Below are 15221 nucleotides of genomic sequence, written 5' to 3'. Positions count from 1 at the left end.
GATAAGTAATTTCTCACCTTTCACAAGTGTATTTATAACCAGGTCACTAGACTATACCCTGTCATATCTAATTGTATAAGAATGACTTAAAATAGTACTAAGCTTGTCATCATTCCACCCAAAGCAACCCCTTATTCTGTCATTGTTGCCCCCACTTTCCTCAGTACTCAGTTTTAATACCTTAGAATCATTCCTGACTCTCAGTCTTCTCTCCCCTCAATATCTAGTTAATCTCCAGATCATAACTCCCTGTATTCTTCCTTTCTTTTTTCCCTTACTGCCACCTTAGTCCTGAGACTCATTACTTCTGTACCACTGCAACAGACTTGAATTTTGCGTATGTGACTTTATTGCTTAGAAAAGTGGTTTATTCCAGGAAACTGCCTCACTTACTTATAGTCTTACCTATTGCAAAAAAAAAAAAAAGAAATGCAGATTTTGTAAAAACGAAACAAAAAATCACCTTTTTTGTATAAAGATGTTATTTCTATTTAAAGAAAGGTATTTTAGTAGCAGAAAATAATATTCTATCATATAGAGTAAATTATGAACCTGAAAATACTTATTTCTAGAAAGTGCCAGATCTTAGAAGGATAACCTTCGAATATGCTGTGTCAAGTAGTCTATCATTTAAACATAAGTAAATCCATACACAGAAATTAAGGCAGCTAGTAAGAAAAGTATAAAAGGAATATTAAAAAACTTTTAAAGAATGCCCTGTTCATAAATTAACAAAAAGATTAAGCTTTAGAATAAAACACAGGAAACCATACCAGCATCCAGATAAACAGGCACCATAGTGCTCCTGGGACATGACTTCAGCAATCATTTCCAAAAGGTGGCTGGGGCTTGCAGCACAACCAGAGTTAAACAGAAGAACTGTAGGAGTTCCAGGATCATACCAGCACTATCAGAAGGAACATCTGACACAAAATATATTCATTTGATATGGGATTTGTTTGTATCCTTTGTCTTTGACTAATCTAGAATGAAAGATGTATCCCTTAGCACTCTTTTTCTGCCTTCTTCAATTATAAAACACATTTTATAATCTTTATTTTTTTGAAAGGGATCACATGCAATGGTCAAAAGAAGAAGAAGCAGCAGCCAGAAAAATAGTAGAGGAAAACTCAGCTGTGCGAGTCCTTTCGGAAGAGCAAGGTAAGCAGCTGTATGTAGCTCCTGGAGCCTGCTTCTCTGTTTGACCTCCCACTGACTCCGTTCACACCGCAGTCTCTTTTCCTCCTAATTGTGTCACCATTTTAGAGAGTCCTTAGCTTCTGCCTATGCTAATTTACTTGTTCCTTTAGGAGAATTCCCAGTCATTACAGTGTAGTGAAACCAAAGTTAATGAAATAAATTACATACTTACCCTATACGTACTTGCTCTTTTGATAGTCATATTATTGCTTTCTCTGGGAGATAGGTAAAGGTGGCATTTCAAACAAGATGGGAGAACACAATTTTAAAATTTTCCTTGTTGTTATCTTTTAGTATGCTATTGTGCATTTCAACTGCTGGGAGTATTCAATGAATTCAAAACTTTGAGCAAAGAAGGTAAAATCATATCAAAATGTTGCTGATCTTTTAAGATGAACACAAAGTTTCAATAACGATTTAAGCTATTTTTCTTGGAGGCCTTTGATATTTAGAGTTTAATTTAGGTAAGGCCTTGCCAACCTTCAAAAATGGTCTCTAAAATATTGCCCTATTGTGTAATCACCAAGCCAGAAAATAGTAAGTATGGGTGAAGATGTGAATAAATGAAACCCTTGTGCACTAGTGGTATAATTATAAAATGGTACAACCTCTGCTGAAAACAATATGTAAGTTCCTCCAGAAATTAAAAATGGAACTACCATATGATCTGACAGCCCCACCTCTGGATATATAGCAAAAAGAATTGAAAGAGATACCCAAAAGGTCTTGAAGGATTATTTGTATACCTTCATTCATAGCAACACTATTCACAGTAGGCAAAAGGTAGAAATAGCCCAAATGTCCAGCAGATAAGTTGATAAATAAAATGTGGCCTATTCATATGGAATATTATTCAGCCATAAAAAGAAATGGAATCCCTGTCCCATGCCATATAATCTGGATGAACTTTGAGGACACTATGTTAGGTGAAATAAGCTAGTCACAAAAAAGGCAAATCCTATATGAGTCCACTAATATGAGGTATCTAAAGTAGTCAGATTCATAGAAACAGAAAGTTGAATGGTGGTTTGCAAGGGCTTAGAAGAATGGGAAACAGAGCTGTTGTTTAGTGAGTATAGGGTTTTGGATCTGCAGGATGAAAAAGTTATGGGCATCTGTTTCACAGCAATGTAAATACACTTAGCATTGCTGGACTGTTCACTTACAAATGGTTAGGGTGGTGAATGTTATGTGTTTTTTTAACCACATTTCTTTTTTTTTTTTTTAAAGACACTAAAAAAAATTTTGCCTCTGTCTTTCTCATTGAGTAGCTGGGAACCCACAGACAGTTGGCCCAACCCTTACACTCTTCTAGAGAGGATTTTCTGCTTTGTTTTTCTTAAATGATTTCTCCTTTAAAACAGGTTGTTTTGTTTTGTTTTCTTTAAAGAAAATACAGTTTATTGATATACCAAATACCCACAGAAATTAGCACAATTTATAAATGTTTTCACAAAACTCAGTGAATTTTCCCAATACCCTTATTAAGAAACAGAAAATTATCAGTAATCCAGAAATTTCCTCATGCTGTGTCCCAATTGCTTTCCTAAACCCCTAAGACTCCACAAAGAGCACCCACTATTCTGGCTTCTAATACCATAAGTTAGTTTTTCCAGAACAACTTGGTTCTGATCATCATCATTTCTCAATCACTCATGTAGCAATATCAGTGTACCTGTTAGATAGAACAAGGGGCAGCAAACTGTGGCCATGGGTCAAATCCAGCCCACTGCCTGTTTTTATAAATGAAGTTTTATTGGAGCACATACTCATTTGTTAACATTGCCCATAGCCGCTTTAGAGGTGTACCTAAAGAGTTGAATAGTTTCAAAAGAGTCTATATAGCCCACACAGACTACTTATTGTCTGGCCCTTTACAGAAAAAGTTTGCCAGCCCCTGAGTCCACCTTGATCAGCTGTCCTGAAGCTCCCCAGGGAAAAACGTTTGCATTCCTCCTCTGTTCAAGCCCAGTGTAATAAAAATCACTAATCCCACTGGTAGTTAACTATTGTTCTGGTGACTTTAGTCTACACTTGAGGCTAAAGTTTGAAGCAAAGGGTGCTGTTGAAACTGAGCTAGTGAAATAGCCCTCATTAACTGCCCTTTACCAGTGAAGGGGACAGTGTGGCCCCATCTTCTCCTCTGGTATCATTTGCTGTCCCTCAGAGCTAGTTTTCCTTCCTTACCGTAAGCATGAGTATGTCCTGAAGGATGGACAGGAGGGAAGCGCACCTGATCCACAGTGGAACCATTCTATTTTTATGAGCTCCAGCCATGCAGTCCCAGAATGGGATGTGGCCAGGGAGTGTTGGGGTTGGATTTGAGAGTGCATACCAGTGGCAGTTCTGCTTACAAATCAGCCAACATTGCATTCCTTTGCAGGAACTCTGTCACACTGTTTCTGAGGAAGTATAATTTTGCTTCTTTGCCAGCAGCTGCACAGACATATTTTCCACATTACTCAAGCTTCTGCTAGTGGCCACCTGGATATGACAGAGAGAATCAAGCCTAAACAGAATTAAAAGATATCAGTCATCTTAATTCTTTTCCAGGAAGTTAAAAATTATCCATAGTTTATTTCCTGAGAATATGAAAAACCAAGGATTTTTTTTCATGCTCTTTTGAGTATTTCTGTTTAGAACATAAATAGATGAGCAGTGCTGATAATGTTCCCTTAAAGTGCTCTATATGTGGCTGCCTATTTTGGCCTATTTATGTTAACAATGAACTTGAGTGAAGCTAATGAGGAGGTTATTTTCGGGCCTTGGAAACCGCAGTAAAGGAAAATGACAGTTCCCACAGAACCATAATGTGACTGAAATAGAAAGGTGGTGACTGGCCTTTCTCTGTAGAAGCAGGAAAAGCAAGCTGGAGAGGACTGATGATACTCCTTTGAAGCATTTGGTTTGCTTATTAGCATGTCCAGTCTCTTTCTGAGCAAGTTTTCTGGCTGCTGTGGAGACACAGAACAAAAGAATTCATTTAAAAATGCCTCCCAGTGATTGAGGCTTCTGTTGGGTCCCTACCCGCATAACACTACTCAGTGCAGTGGACTTTATGCATGTCAGAGAACCGCTACAAGGAGAGGAGCCCACAATGAGGATGGACATTACATCACACTTAAGCAAGGTTGCCCAGAGCAGCAACCAAGGCAGCTGCTGAGGGTGGCAAAGAAAGAGAGAAAACTTCTGTCCTGAGGAACCATGTTGAGTGACAGGACGTTACAGTGAGACCAGGTACATACCCAGCCACCCACTCCAGTCTCCACCAGGGATCATCAACCTGCAGGTCTGCAGAAGCCCTTGGTGAGGCTCCTCATTGGATATTTAATGTCTCTGCTGAATATGGGTCAAGGTGAAGAGATCCATTTAAAAGCTCTATTCCCAAACGTTGTGAAAGCCCAAAGGAAGCTGTGACCCGGTTCTTCTCCCACTGCCCCTGTTAACCACAGTCTCTCTTGTTTTTTAATATATATTTATTTTTATTTGTTTGGCTGCATGGCTTCGTAGTTGTGGCATGTGGGATCTTATTCCCCAACCAGAGATCAAACCCAGGCCCCCTGCATTGGGAGCACAGAGTCTTAGCCACTGGACCACCAGGGAAGTCCCTACCATCTCTTCTTATCCAGGAGAGTCCTAAATCTTTGAAAAAGCCAATTTTCTCTCATCGCAAAGTATTCCACTTACAGAATAGTATATAGCATGAGCCTTGCTTATTGGTTTTATCTTACTTATTTCAGTGCCCCTAGGAGGGGGTACTGCTGGTTCTCCCATGCTGACCAGCTCTCTGGCACCTTCCTTTTGGTCTCTGCGTATGTCAGTCTCTCCTGTCACTCCCATTTCCCATTTCTCATCTATTGTCTCAGCTGTTGGTGAGAACTGAAGTCCGGAAACACCCTCACAATTCTGAAAATAAGAACTTATCCGTCACAGATGAGACAGTCTTTTGCTGTACAGTGGCTGACATTTTCATTCCTGTGATTAAAATGTAAAGCATCTAGCTATCATTAGCAATATTTCTTTCAATTAGATGCTCAGATTAATGATTTGTGATTCCACATTTCCTTTTGGTAATTTATTTTAAATTTTATAATAGCTCAGATTTCTTTTTAAAACAGATTAATTCACAGAAATGAGAAAGATACATTTGGCAGTTTTTGAGTTAATATGATTATATTTTTAATTTCCTAAAAACATTTCCAGTGTGTTATATCTCAGCTGGTAATTTAGCAAATGTAATGGGTTTTTTAAACTTAATAACAAATGCAGCTGCTAGTTTTACTTTAAAATACCCTTGTAAATAACTATCTACCTAGAGTGAGTTGCCTATATCAAGAAAAATAGTAAAAGAATCCCACTATACCTTCCTTTGTGAATACCTTGCCACTTGAGAGTGTCCTGTGTGAGAAAAAAAAAAAATAGAGTAGCTTAAAGTTTTGTGTGCTGATAAATTTAGAGTACTTGTTTATAGGTCAGCTTTGGTTGTTAATTTCATACTGTGCTCAGACTTTAAATTTCATAACTTTAAGAGTTTTATTTTATTAGACAATTAACTTTATCAATGACATGTGGAAATTTCCAACTTTGAGAGCTTAGGTGTTTGTGTAATTGATGTACAAAAACAGCTTTAAAATGACTTTTGTTACATTGCAACTTAGAATAAATTTTCATAATTTGTACTAATATGTCAAATACATAGATGGTTTAATTCAGTTTTTTTAGTTGTGATATTCAGTGTGATTCAGAGTGAATTCTGAATATTTAAGTATGGTTAGTGTGTCATAGTCTTTCTTCTCCTCAGCAGTATTGAATTTAATAAATGAATAATTGAGAAGTTGTTTCATCTGACTGTGGTTAAACAGATCACTACACCCCCTTTTATCGCCGTTGGCATAGAGCAATTAACTCTGAGTTGGTAACCTAGGAAAGTAAAGGGAAATTTTTCTCCTCCAGGAAAAATTGATACACCTGTTTAGAAAGTCAGCTGGACAAGGTAAAGACAGGGCTGATTTCTCCACATTGTATTCTTCTATCATTATTGGACTGACTGTGAGCAAAACAGAGGTTTAAACTAAACTTTTCTCTCATGGTCAGAAAAGTCGCTCATCCAGTTCCCCTGATACCACAGATACTCTTGAAGTTCACAAAATTAAATTAAATGTTGGATGTGTTTACCTTGTCTCACAGCCATAATTATGAGTTTGATTGAGCTTCTTTAGGGTCTCAGAAGCTGTTATATACATTGCTGGGAACTGTGGAATTGCCAGCATTGATTGAAGGTACTGCTGAAAGCACAACTTGAAAAAGCAAAAAACAAAAAACCCCAAAACCCAGTTCCAGTCCATTAGCCTTTATCCCAGCCAATTCTGTTTTGTTTCTGTTTTGTTGCTGTCCCACAAACCCATCTATTCTCATAGAACATTTTATGTTCCCACTGCTCATCATAATTTCATCATGCAACCTTGCATAGTTTATTGTTTATGTAATTCAAATGGAGTTTAATTAATTCTGTATTTCTGATCTGCTTTTATGTAGGTTCACTCCAATCAGCATTATTTTTACTGTTCTGTTTTACTGATTTTAAGTCATACTGAGGTTTTAATTTCAACTTGATGCTTCATTATAAGAGGAAAGTACAAAATCAGGAAAACAGATTATTTTCAGAGGTATTTTGGAGGAGGTTAATCTAGATTTTGTGTTAGAAGACAATATAATGGTTAAGAGCATAAAGTCTGATAGACTTAGTTCAGGTCCTAGCTCTGGTGATGACCATGGGCAAATTTTTTATCCCCTCTAACCTTGAACTTCTTTGTCTATAATAATATGTATGTCTGAGAGGTATTGTTAGGATTAAATGGGAAAAAATCCAAGTAAGGCATTTGACATAGTGCCTGGCACAAAATAAACACTCAGTATATACTATTGTTGTTATTTTTAATGCTGCTGTTATTGGTACAATGATTTATGTGATTGTTTGTTTTCTCCTAATTCCTGAGTGAGAAATACTTGAAGAAGCTTGAAAGCGTATATATTAGCAGACCTGACCATCATCTTTTAATAGTAATCAGATCCTTTTAAAGATTGGATAATCTCAGGTTGAATTTATGTGCTTGATATATTTGGTATCTGAATCAGATTCTAGTCACCTCACTGCAGGTTCATTTTCATGATAAACCGTTGAAATTAAACAGTAGTACAAGCTCATATTTATTACAGTAGTCTGATCCAACACTTTGCAGTTTGTAGAGCTATAATGTTTGTTGTTTAGTCGCTAAGTTGTGTCCAACACTGTGTGACCCCACGGCCTATAGCCCCCTCAGGCTCCTCTGTCCGTGGGATTCTCCAGGCAAGAATACTGGAGTGGGGTGCCATTTGTTAATGTTCTCCGTAAATTCATGGGATTTAATAGGAAAGTACATAGACTTTTTAGAACTTGAACATAGAGATATCCTTTAGGAAAGTAGAATGAAGAATTCAACCAAGATTCTTTATCTTTGTTTAAGATGCAGATAAAACTTTGCAAATATTACTCAATCATAAAAAGGAATGAAATTGTGTCATTTGCAGAGACATGGATAGACCTAGAGACTGACATACACAGTGAAGTAAATCAGAAAGAGAAAAATATCATATATTAATGTATGTATGTGGAATCAAGAAAATGGTATATATACTTTTACTTGCAAAGCAGAAATGGAGAGACAGACATAGGGAACAGACATACGGATACCAAGCAGGAAAGGGTGCAGGGCATGGGATGAATTGAGAGGTTGGGATGGACGTATATATACTATTAGCATAAACTAGCTAACTAATGAGAACCTACTGTTCAGCACAGGGAACTCTGTTCAGTGTTCTATGGTGACCTAAATGGGAAGGAAATCCAGAAGAGAGGGGACATATGTGTACATATGGCTGATTCACTTTGCTGCACAACAGAATGTGACACAGCAGTGTAAAGCGACTATACCCCAATTTAAAAAGCCAAGAAAACCTTTGCCAAGGAAGAACTACCTGATAATTATTAAATTATTTTAACAATTTAACACTCCAAATTTCCATCTGATGATTATAAATGGATATAAATTTTAAAGTGCAGCTGGTACAATTTTAAAGTTGCAGACCATTCTGTGTGAAGTTTTCCTCTTAACATTATTATCCTTTAAATTTTAATTGCTGCATAAGATTACTCTGTTTTGACATGCATGGTTTGCTTGATCATTCCAGTGTTGAGGCTGTTTGAGTTATTTCCCATTTTTCGTATTATGAGTAATACTGCTAGGAACATCTTTTTCTTTCAAGTTACTCCCCTGCTGTCTATCCCTTCTTCTGCCAGTTAATTCCAAGGGGGATAGTGCCACAAATTAATCACTTGTAGTGTTAACATTCTAGTTACTAATAGTTAGGTTCAAACTCACTTCAGAAGTAGCTTGGTATTGGAAACTCAGATACTAGAGATTTGACTAGATATGGGTCTTCTTAGGTGGGTTACTTTTTATTAAGCAGAAGAATCTTTTATTAGCACAGAGTGAGTTACAAAGCGAGTTTTTAAGATAAGAGGAAGAAGAGAAGGTATGAAAAGACTGGGGAAATTTGACAGTTTCCTAATTCCTCCTGAGTCTGATTTTCAGAATGTTGTTTTGTTTTCTTACACAGTATATCAGGCACGTTCCCAATGTTTTTGAGTTGAGATAGAACTATTTTAAAAAATACAACATTTTTAGATTAACCATAAATAGCCTTCTTCCCATTATTGGGACATGACTTAGCAACTAAACCACCACCACCACCCATTAGTACAGATGTGAGCAAGCATGTTTTGGACTTCAACATCACATAATTCTTTTGTTACAGAGATCTACTTTCATTTCTCAGACCTTAAATAAAGATAGGAGTTTCTGTCTTTCAAGCAGTCCTGCTGCCAAATACAATTCAGCCTTGATGGAAAGGAAGTCTTGTGGCTAAATGGGTGGAGATCCATGGTACAAGGCCATAAAGATAAAAGTGGAAAGAAAAGGAAAACTGTAAGGGTTTCAGGACAGGGTTCTGTAACAAAGACAAAACTGACGGTAGGCAACTGCTTGTTCTCAGGATAGGGGCTTCTTTAAAATTATGAAAGAATAGAGTCTGTTGTTTTTAGTTTTAGTTTAATTTTTTGGGAGGGGGTTGGGAATAGATAATCAAAAGCTTACATGGATCAAAATTCAAATGAAAATTCTTTCTGAAACCCTAGTCCCCAACCACTTAGTTCTACTCTTGAGAGGCAACCCAGTATGACTGATTATGTGATTATCCTGCCCAGAGTCTTCTGTTCATGTAACACATGCGTTTTTCCTTCTTTTTTCCCTAAAAAATAGGTTTTTTTTCCCTAAAAAAAATAGCATCGTATACATACTGTTCTACATTTTGCTTTCTCGCATAACATTAAGTCTTGGAAATTATTCTATAGCAACAGAATATTTTTAAAAATTTTTAAAAGCACTTTAAAAATGTCATGTGTCTCAGTTCAGTTCAGTTGCTCAGTTGTATCTGACTCTGCAACCCCATGGACTGCCGCATGCCAGGCTTCCCTGACCATCACCAACTCCTGGAGCTTGCTCAAACTCATTGTCCATTTAGTCGGTGATGCCATCCAACCATCTCATCCTCTGTCGTCCCCTTCTCTTCCTGCCTTCAGTCTTTCCCAGAATCAGGGTCTTTTCAAACGAGTCAGCTCTTCGTATCAGGTGGCCAAAGTATTGGAGTTTCCACTTCAGCTTCAGTCCTTCCAATGAATATTCAGGACTGATCTCCTTTAGGATGGACTGGTTGCATCTCCTTGCAGTCCAAGGGACTCTCAAGAGTCTTCTCCAACACCACAGTTCAAAAGCATCAATTCTTCAGTGCTCAGCTTTTTTTATAGTCACATCCATACATGACTACTAGAAAAACCAAAGCTTGACTAGATGGACCTTTGTTGGCAAAGTCATGTCTCTGCTTTTTAATATGCTGTCTAGGTTGGTCATAGCTTTTCTTCCAAGGAGCAGGCGTCTTTTAATTTCATGGCTGCTGCACTGACTGAAAGTAATTCCTAAGCCAGGGTTTACGTCTGGTACATGATAGTATCCAAGGAATGCTTCTTGAATGAGTGAGTGAGAAAGTAAGTGAATTAGTGATTATGTTAATTTAACATACAGATAGAAAGAGGCAGAAAGCTAAGAATTGCTGGAAGGTCTGTGACTGTTGACCTGACCCTGATGCTGGGACCCAGGATTGATCTAAGGAATGACATCACAAAATGCATATCTCCTTTTAAATTGCATCAGAAATTCTCTTTAAGGTTTCATATTAGGAGATGTCAGTATGAAGAGATGCCTCTGGAGGTGGGTGAAAAATGGAGTTGTGGGATAGCCCCTAAACCCCACGAGTCAGGACGTGTGGTCCTGGTTCTACTATGACAGGGCTCCAGGACCCAGACAAGTGGGTTCATCCCTCTGTGTGTCCTTACTTCAAATGCAAAACAAGGAGGTTGGAGTAGATTATTTCAGTGCACCATTCTAGCTCAAGATTACATCATTTATTTTTCCACAGTTTCCTGTTTGATTACCAGTTTGCGCAGACACTTGTTATGTTAAAACTACATTTATAGCAACATAAAAAGTGAGGTTATCATTTCTCCAAGATAATAAAGAGACTTACAGGGTTATTGGTAAAAATGTGATTATTAAGATTTCAAGAAGAGACTCTAGAAAGTAGTTTGCAATTATTTTATTCCTCACAAAAATTTATCAGCTAAACAACTGAGACAGAAGCAGGTTTACCAGGAAAAGCCCAAATACCCCACACATTGACACATTTTGAGAGGACTAATGCTTTGTAGTTCTAACCTTTAAGAGGTTCAAAAAGAATCAGATAAGTAAAAAATTACTGTAATATTATTCAATAGTAAATGTAATTGTTATAAATGAATAGTATATGTAATATACTCAGTACTATTTCATTATTAAATGCTTCCCAGGTGGCACTAGTGGTAAAGAATCCACCTGCCAGTGCAGGAGATGCAAGAGGCACGGGTTCGATTCCTGGGTTCGATTCCCCTTGGGAAATGGCAACCCATTCCACTATTCTTGCCTGGAAAATTCCATAGACAAAGGAGCCTGGTGGGTCACAGTCCATGGGGCCACTGAGAATCAGTCACGACTGAGTGACTTTAATATATTTAGTTATTAAAATAGTAACTAATAATACATATAATTCATAATAAAATAAATCTTTTTTTCTGTTTATTTTAGTTAAGTATGAGAGTGAAGCCAGTAAATATTGGGACACATTTTATAAGATTCATAAGAATAAGTTTTTCAAAGATCGTAATTGGCTATTGAGGGAATTCCCTGAAATTCTTCCGGTTGGTCAGAAAACTGAAGAGAAGGTGAAAGAATTATCATGGGATCATGTGAAAATTAATACTGAAAGTTTTTTCTCAAAAATGCACTGCCCTACTATGCCTGAAGAAGAAAATCTTTATAAAGAAAGTTCTGGCTCATCAGATGGTCAAAGCAAAGCAGGATCTGACTTTTCTAAACTGGACTCTGAAGAATACAGAGCAGGACCTCTGAAGACTGAATTGTTTCCTGGTAGCAGTGCTGCTTTCAGAATCCTCGAGGTATGGTGCTACATGGGAAAATTTTTTAATGTACATCACACATTACTTTATTAATGATCCAGATTCTTTAGAGGGAAAATGATCAAATAACGGTTTGTGTACTTTTGTGCATAAAAATTACGTAAGGGACTCATATCTTTAATCAGTCAGGTTTTAAGTTTGTGATTTAAAACTTTTCTTAAGTTTGTCTGCTTTAATTTCTAACTTGAAGGCCGTTTTAAATACCAGTGAAGTTTTGGCCTCAATTTCCATCTCTTTCTGTTGTTACCCACTTGTAGATGAAATAGAAATAAGTGACGTATGTAATTTGCTATAATCTGGTGTAGACCTTGATTTTCTATTTTAGAAAAAGAAAACTTTTCCTTCTGATTATAAACATAATAGATGCTGATTACAAAGAATTTGGTAAAGAGAAAGAATAAACAATCCCATAAACAAAGGATTTAACCACTGTTAACATTTAACTTTTTTCTCCTTTTGTTTATGCTGTTTTATATAGTTGAGCTATACTATATCTGCATTTTAGTGTTTTTCTTTGTTTGTATTTAACATTATAACATAAGCAGTTTTCCCTATCTTTAAAAATTCTCTATAAACATTTTCATGGCTAAAAATTACTATACTAAGTGAAATACTGATTCTACTTATCTGTTTTCACTTGACTGGGCATTTAAATTGTTTTCAGGTTTTGTACAGCAAGTATCTTCAGGTATAGACTTCTCTGTATTTTCTTTTATTATTTGAGTTCAATTGACTTGTTCATAACTCATTAAAATTTTTAATATTGTTAAAATATTTTGCCAAGTTGCTTTCTAAGAAGTTGTACTAATACCAATTTACAGCAGTGTAGGTCTGTTTCGTCACACCTTCATTGATTGGAATAATCTTATTTTTATTGCTTTCTGCTTTGTTAGACAAAAACCATATTTTAACTTGATTCCTTTGATTGTTAAATAGGTCATATAGTTCTTCAGATGTTTAGAAACCATTTGTTCTTCTGTCATCTACTTATTTATTAGTTGTGTTTTTTTAATGAACTCTGCCCTTTATCATATTTAATTCAAATATTTTTTTCACAGTGTTTTTGTCACCTTTTAATTTGGTTCATTTGGGGTTTTGGTATGTAAAAATTTTAGTCAAATTTCTCAGTACATATTATTTTTGTGATTTATTCCATTTTGAGCTTATACAACTCTCCGATAGCCAAAGATTCAGAACATTTCTTTTAGTTTTTTAAAGTAAAAATCTGATATTGATGAGGAAAATTTAACTTTCTTTTCATGATACTTATTTATTCTTTGATTTTAGGTTGGCTGCGGTGCTGGGAATAGTGTTTTTCCAATTCTGAACACTTTGCAGTGAGTTTTAGAATTTTCTCCTACAGAATTCTGCACATGTATGGGATATTGAGAAATACTTGGAAAATGTTGTCATATATATACCAATAGTGTTCTTGTTCCCATATAAACAATGACTAAACCAAATTTCAAAAGCAGTGGCTTGGTCTTTGTATCTAATTTCATGTGAACTGATAATTACTCTGGAAATAATGTTTCACAGACATAGGTTGTCCACCATGAGTTGAAGTAATTTTTTAAGTTTGTGCTTATGTAGATGAGAGTAAGAAATGAGCAAGAGATTTGATCCTTCTGCTAAGCTGGGAATTACTGAACTTTAGAGATTTATTTACTCCTCCAGGTTACTTAGGTGTCATTTTACACATAGAGAATTGAGTTTAAAGCTTACACTTTATTTTGTGTAAGCTTTAAACTCATTTTGTTTTGTCATCACTTCTGGAGCCACACCCAGGATAAAACCTTCCTATAGAGTTAAAATGACTCTCTAGAGTTGAAATTTTTGGAGTTATCACACCTAACCCTGAGATTCATAAAGGGTGAAGTCTGTAATAGGAGCAGAGATGTTCTCCTGACCTGCCTTTCCTGTTCAACACCTCACCAGTGTGTTTTAGTAGGTGATGAAGAAGACACATCTTACAAAACTTCTACTCCTTTTACCTATGGCTGGTCTGTCAAGTGCCTATGTTTTTTAAGTTTACACAATAGCTTTCCGATTGTCATTTTTCCATTATAAAATTAACACAAGCGCATTGTAGAACTTTCCCATTAGAGGAAAAGTGGGTGGGAAGGAATCACCCATTATTCCCACCATCAAAACATCAAAATATAGCTGCTGACAGAATTTTTATTATAATTCCTTTCAGTCTTTTCACTATGCATATTTTAAAATTTATTAAAGTCTTTTTTTTAAACTTTCCATTGTGAAAATGTAAACGCATTCAGAAAAATTGAGTAATACAGTAAATTCTCATATAGCCACCACCTTGTTTCAGCAGTTACTTACATAAGGCCAACACCATGACACATTATTTTTATGAACTTATGATAGATCTCCAGAAAGCAAGACATTCCTAATTGCTGTTATAAACCTAACATAATAAAAAGTAATTCCATAATATCATCAAATTATCAGTTAAAAGTGTCTGGCCAGAAGTGATACTGGCCAATTTGCAGTTCTGAATGGCCTTTTTCTTTCAGGATTTATTTTCTTTGCTTTCCTTTTCCCGTTTCTAGGCCAAAATTTCCTGTCCTTATACCACATAGCCAGATTCCTTCACCCTGGTGTTCTCTGAACTTGTAATACACGTAAATCTACTACGTTGGTAGTTGATTATGTGTTACTCTATGACTCATCTCAAATTATTATTTAGCAAGTCATTTCCTTATATCTTCTTTCTTCAGCTACTATTTATATATTTCTTGAGGTAGAGAGCATAATGTATTCTAATTTGGTTTTCCAGGTAGCCTAACAATATAATATAGATAGTTAGACAGAGCTTGGTACATGCTGACTGGTTAATATCTCTGATTCCCCACTTGTTAGTTGTATTTTTTCCCCCTTCTACTTCTCCATCTGACTAATAATTGCAGGCTCTTGCCTCCTCACCCCCTGACTCTTTCTTTGTGACTGGGTCTTTTTTTGGCCTCATATTCATATTTTAGAAATCACTGTAACTCAATAACCTGAAATAATTAATTCATCTTTAAAAGGCAACTAGTGATTCACCTTCCAAAGGGAGGATTAAACCTTTTTTCCCCACCAAAGAAATTATGTTTTATTACTTTTGGAGATCATAGAATTAATATTTTACATTTTCAGAATATTTTACCATAATTAGACCCCCGGAATTGAGAGGTCATATCATTCTCCAAGGATCATTTAATTCTTAAACCTCCTGCCAAGAGAGTGCTTGATGGTGTGGTAGTAGTAGTGATATTTACACCTGTTTCCTGGGAGAAGGGCCAAGACAGTCAGCTGATTTTAAAGAAAAGCCCTGGAAAATCATTGAGTGGTCACAAGA

At 36.2% G+C, this 15221-nt stretch overlaps 1 protein-coding gene across 7 annotated transcripts in view; it reads left to right on the top strand.

Moving 5' to 3' along the window:
• Nucleotides 1-15221, top strand: part of METTL8 (methyltransferase 8, tRNA N3-cytidine) — an 81432-nt gene that overhangs the window by 53376 nt on the left and 12835 nt on the right. For 4 of the 7 annotated variants that reach the window (XM_065931749.1, XM_065931746.1, XM_065931747.1 and 1 more), the window contains 4 exons: nt 1070-1161; nt 1495-1557; nt 11472-11842; nt 13151-13200. In XM_065931749.1, the coding sequence (XP_065787821.1) occupies nt 1077-1161; nt 1495-1557; nt 11472-11842; nt 13151-13200 (569 nt within the window). In that variant the 5' untranslated portion in view covers nt 1070-1076. The remainder of the gene's footprint in view (nt 1-1069; nt 1162-1494; nt 1558-11471; nt 11843-13150; nt 13201-15221) is intronic. The other 3 variants (XM_065931750.1, XM_065931748.1, XM_065931751.1) reach the window with 2 other exon arrangements.

Source organism: Muntiacus reevesi, chromosome 3 (assembly GCF_963930625.1).
Source record: "Muntiacus reevesi chromosome 3, mMunRee1.1, whole genome shotgun sequence".
Lineage (NCBI taxonomy): Eukaryota > Metazoa > Chordata > Mammalia > Artiodactyla > Cervidae > Muntiacus > Muntiacus reevesi.
This window is presented reverse-complemented; position numbering and strand designations above follow the sequence as displayed.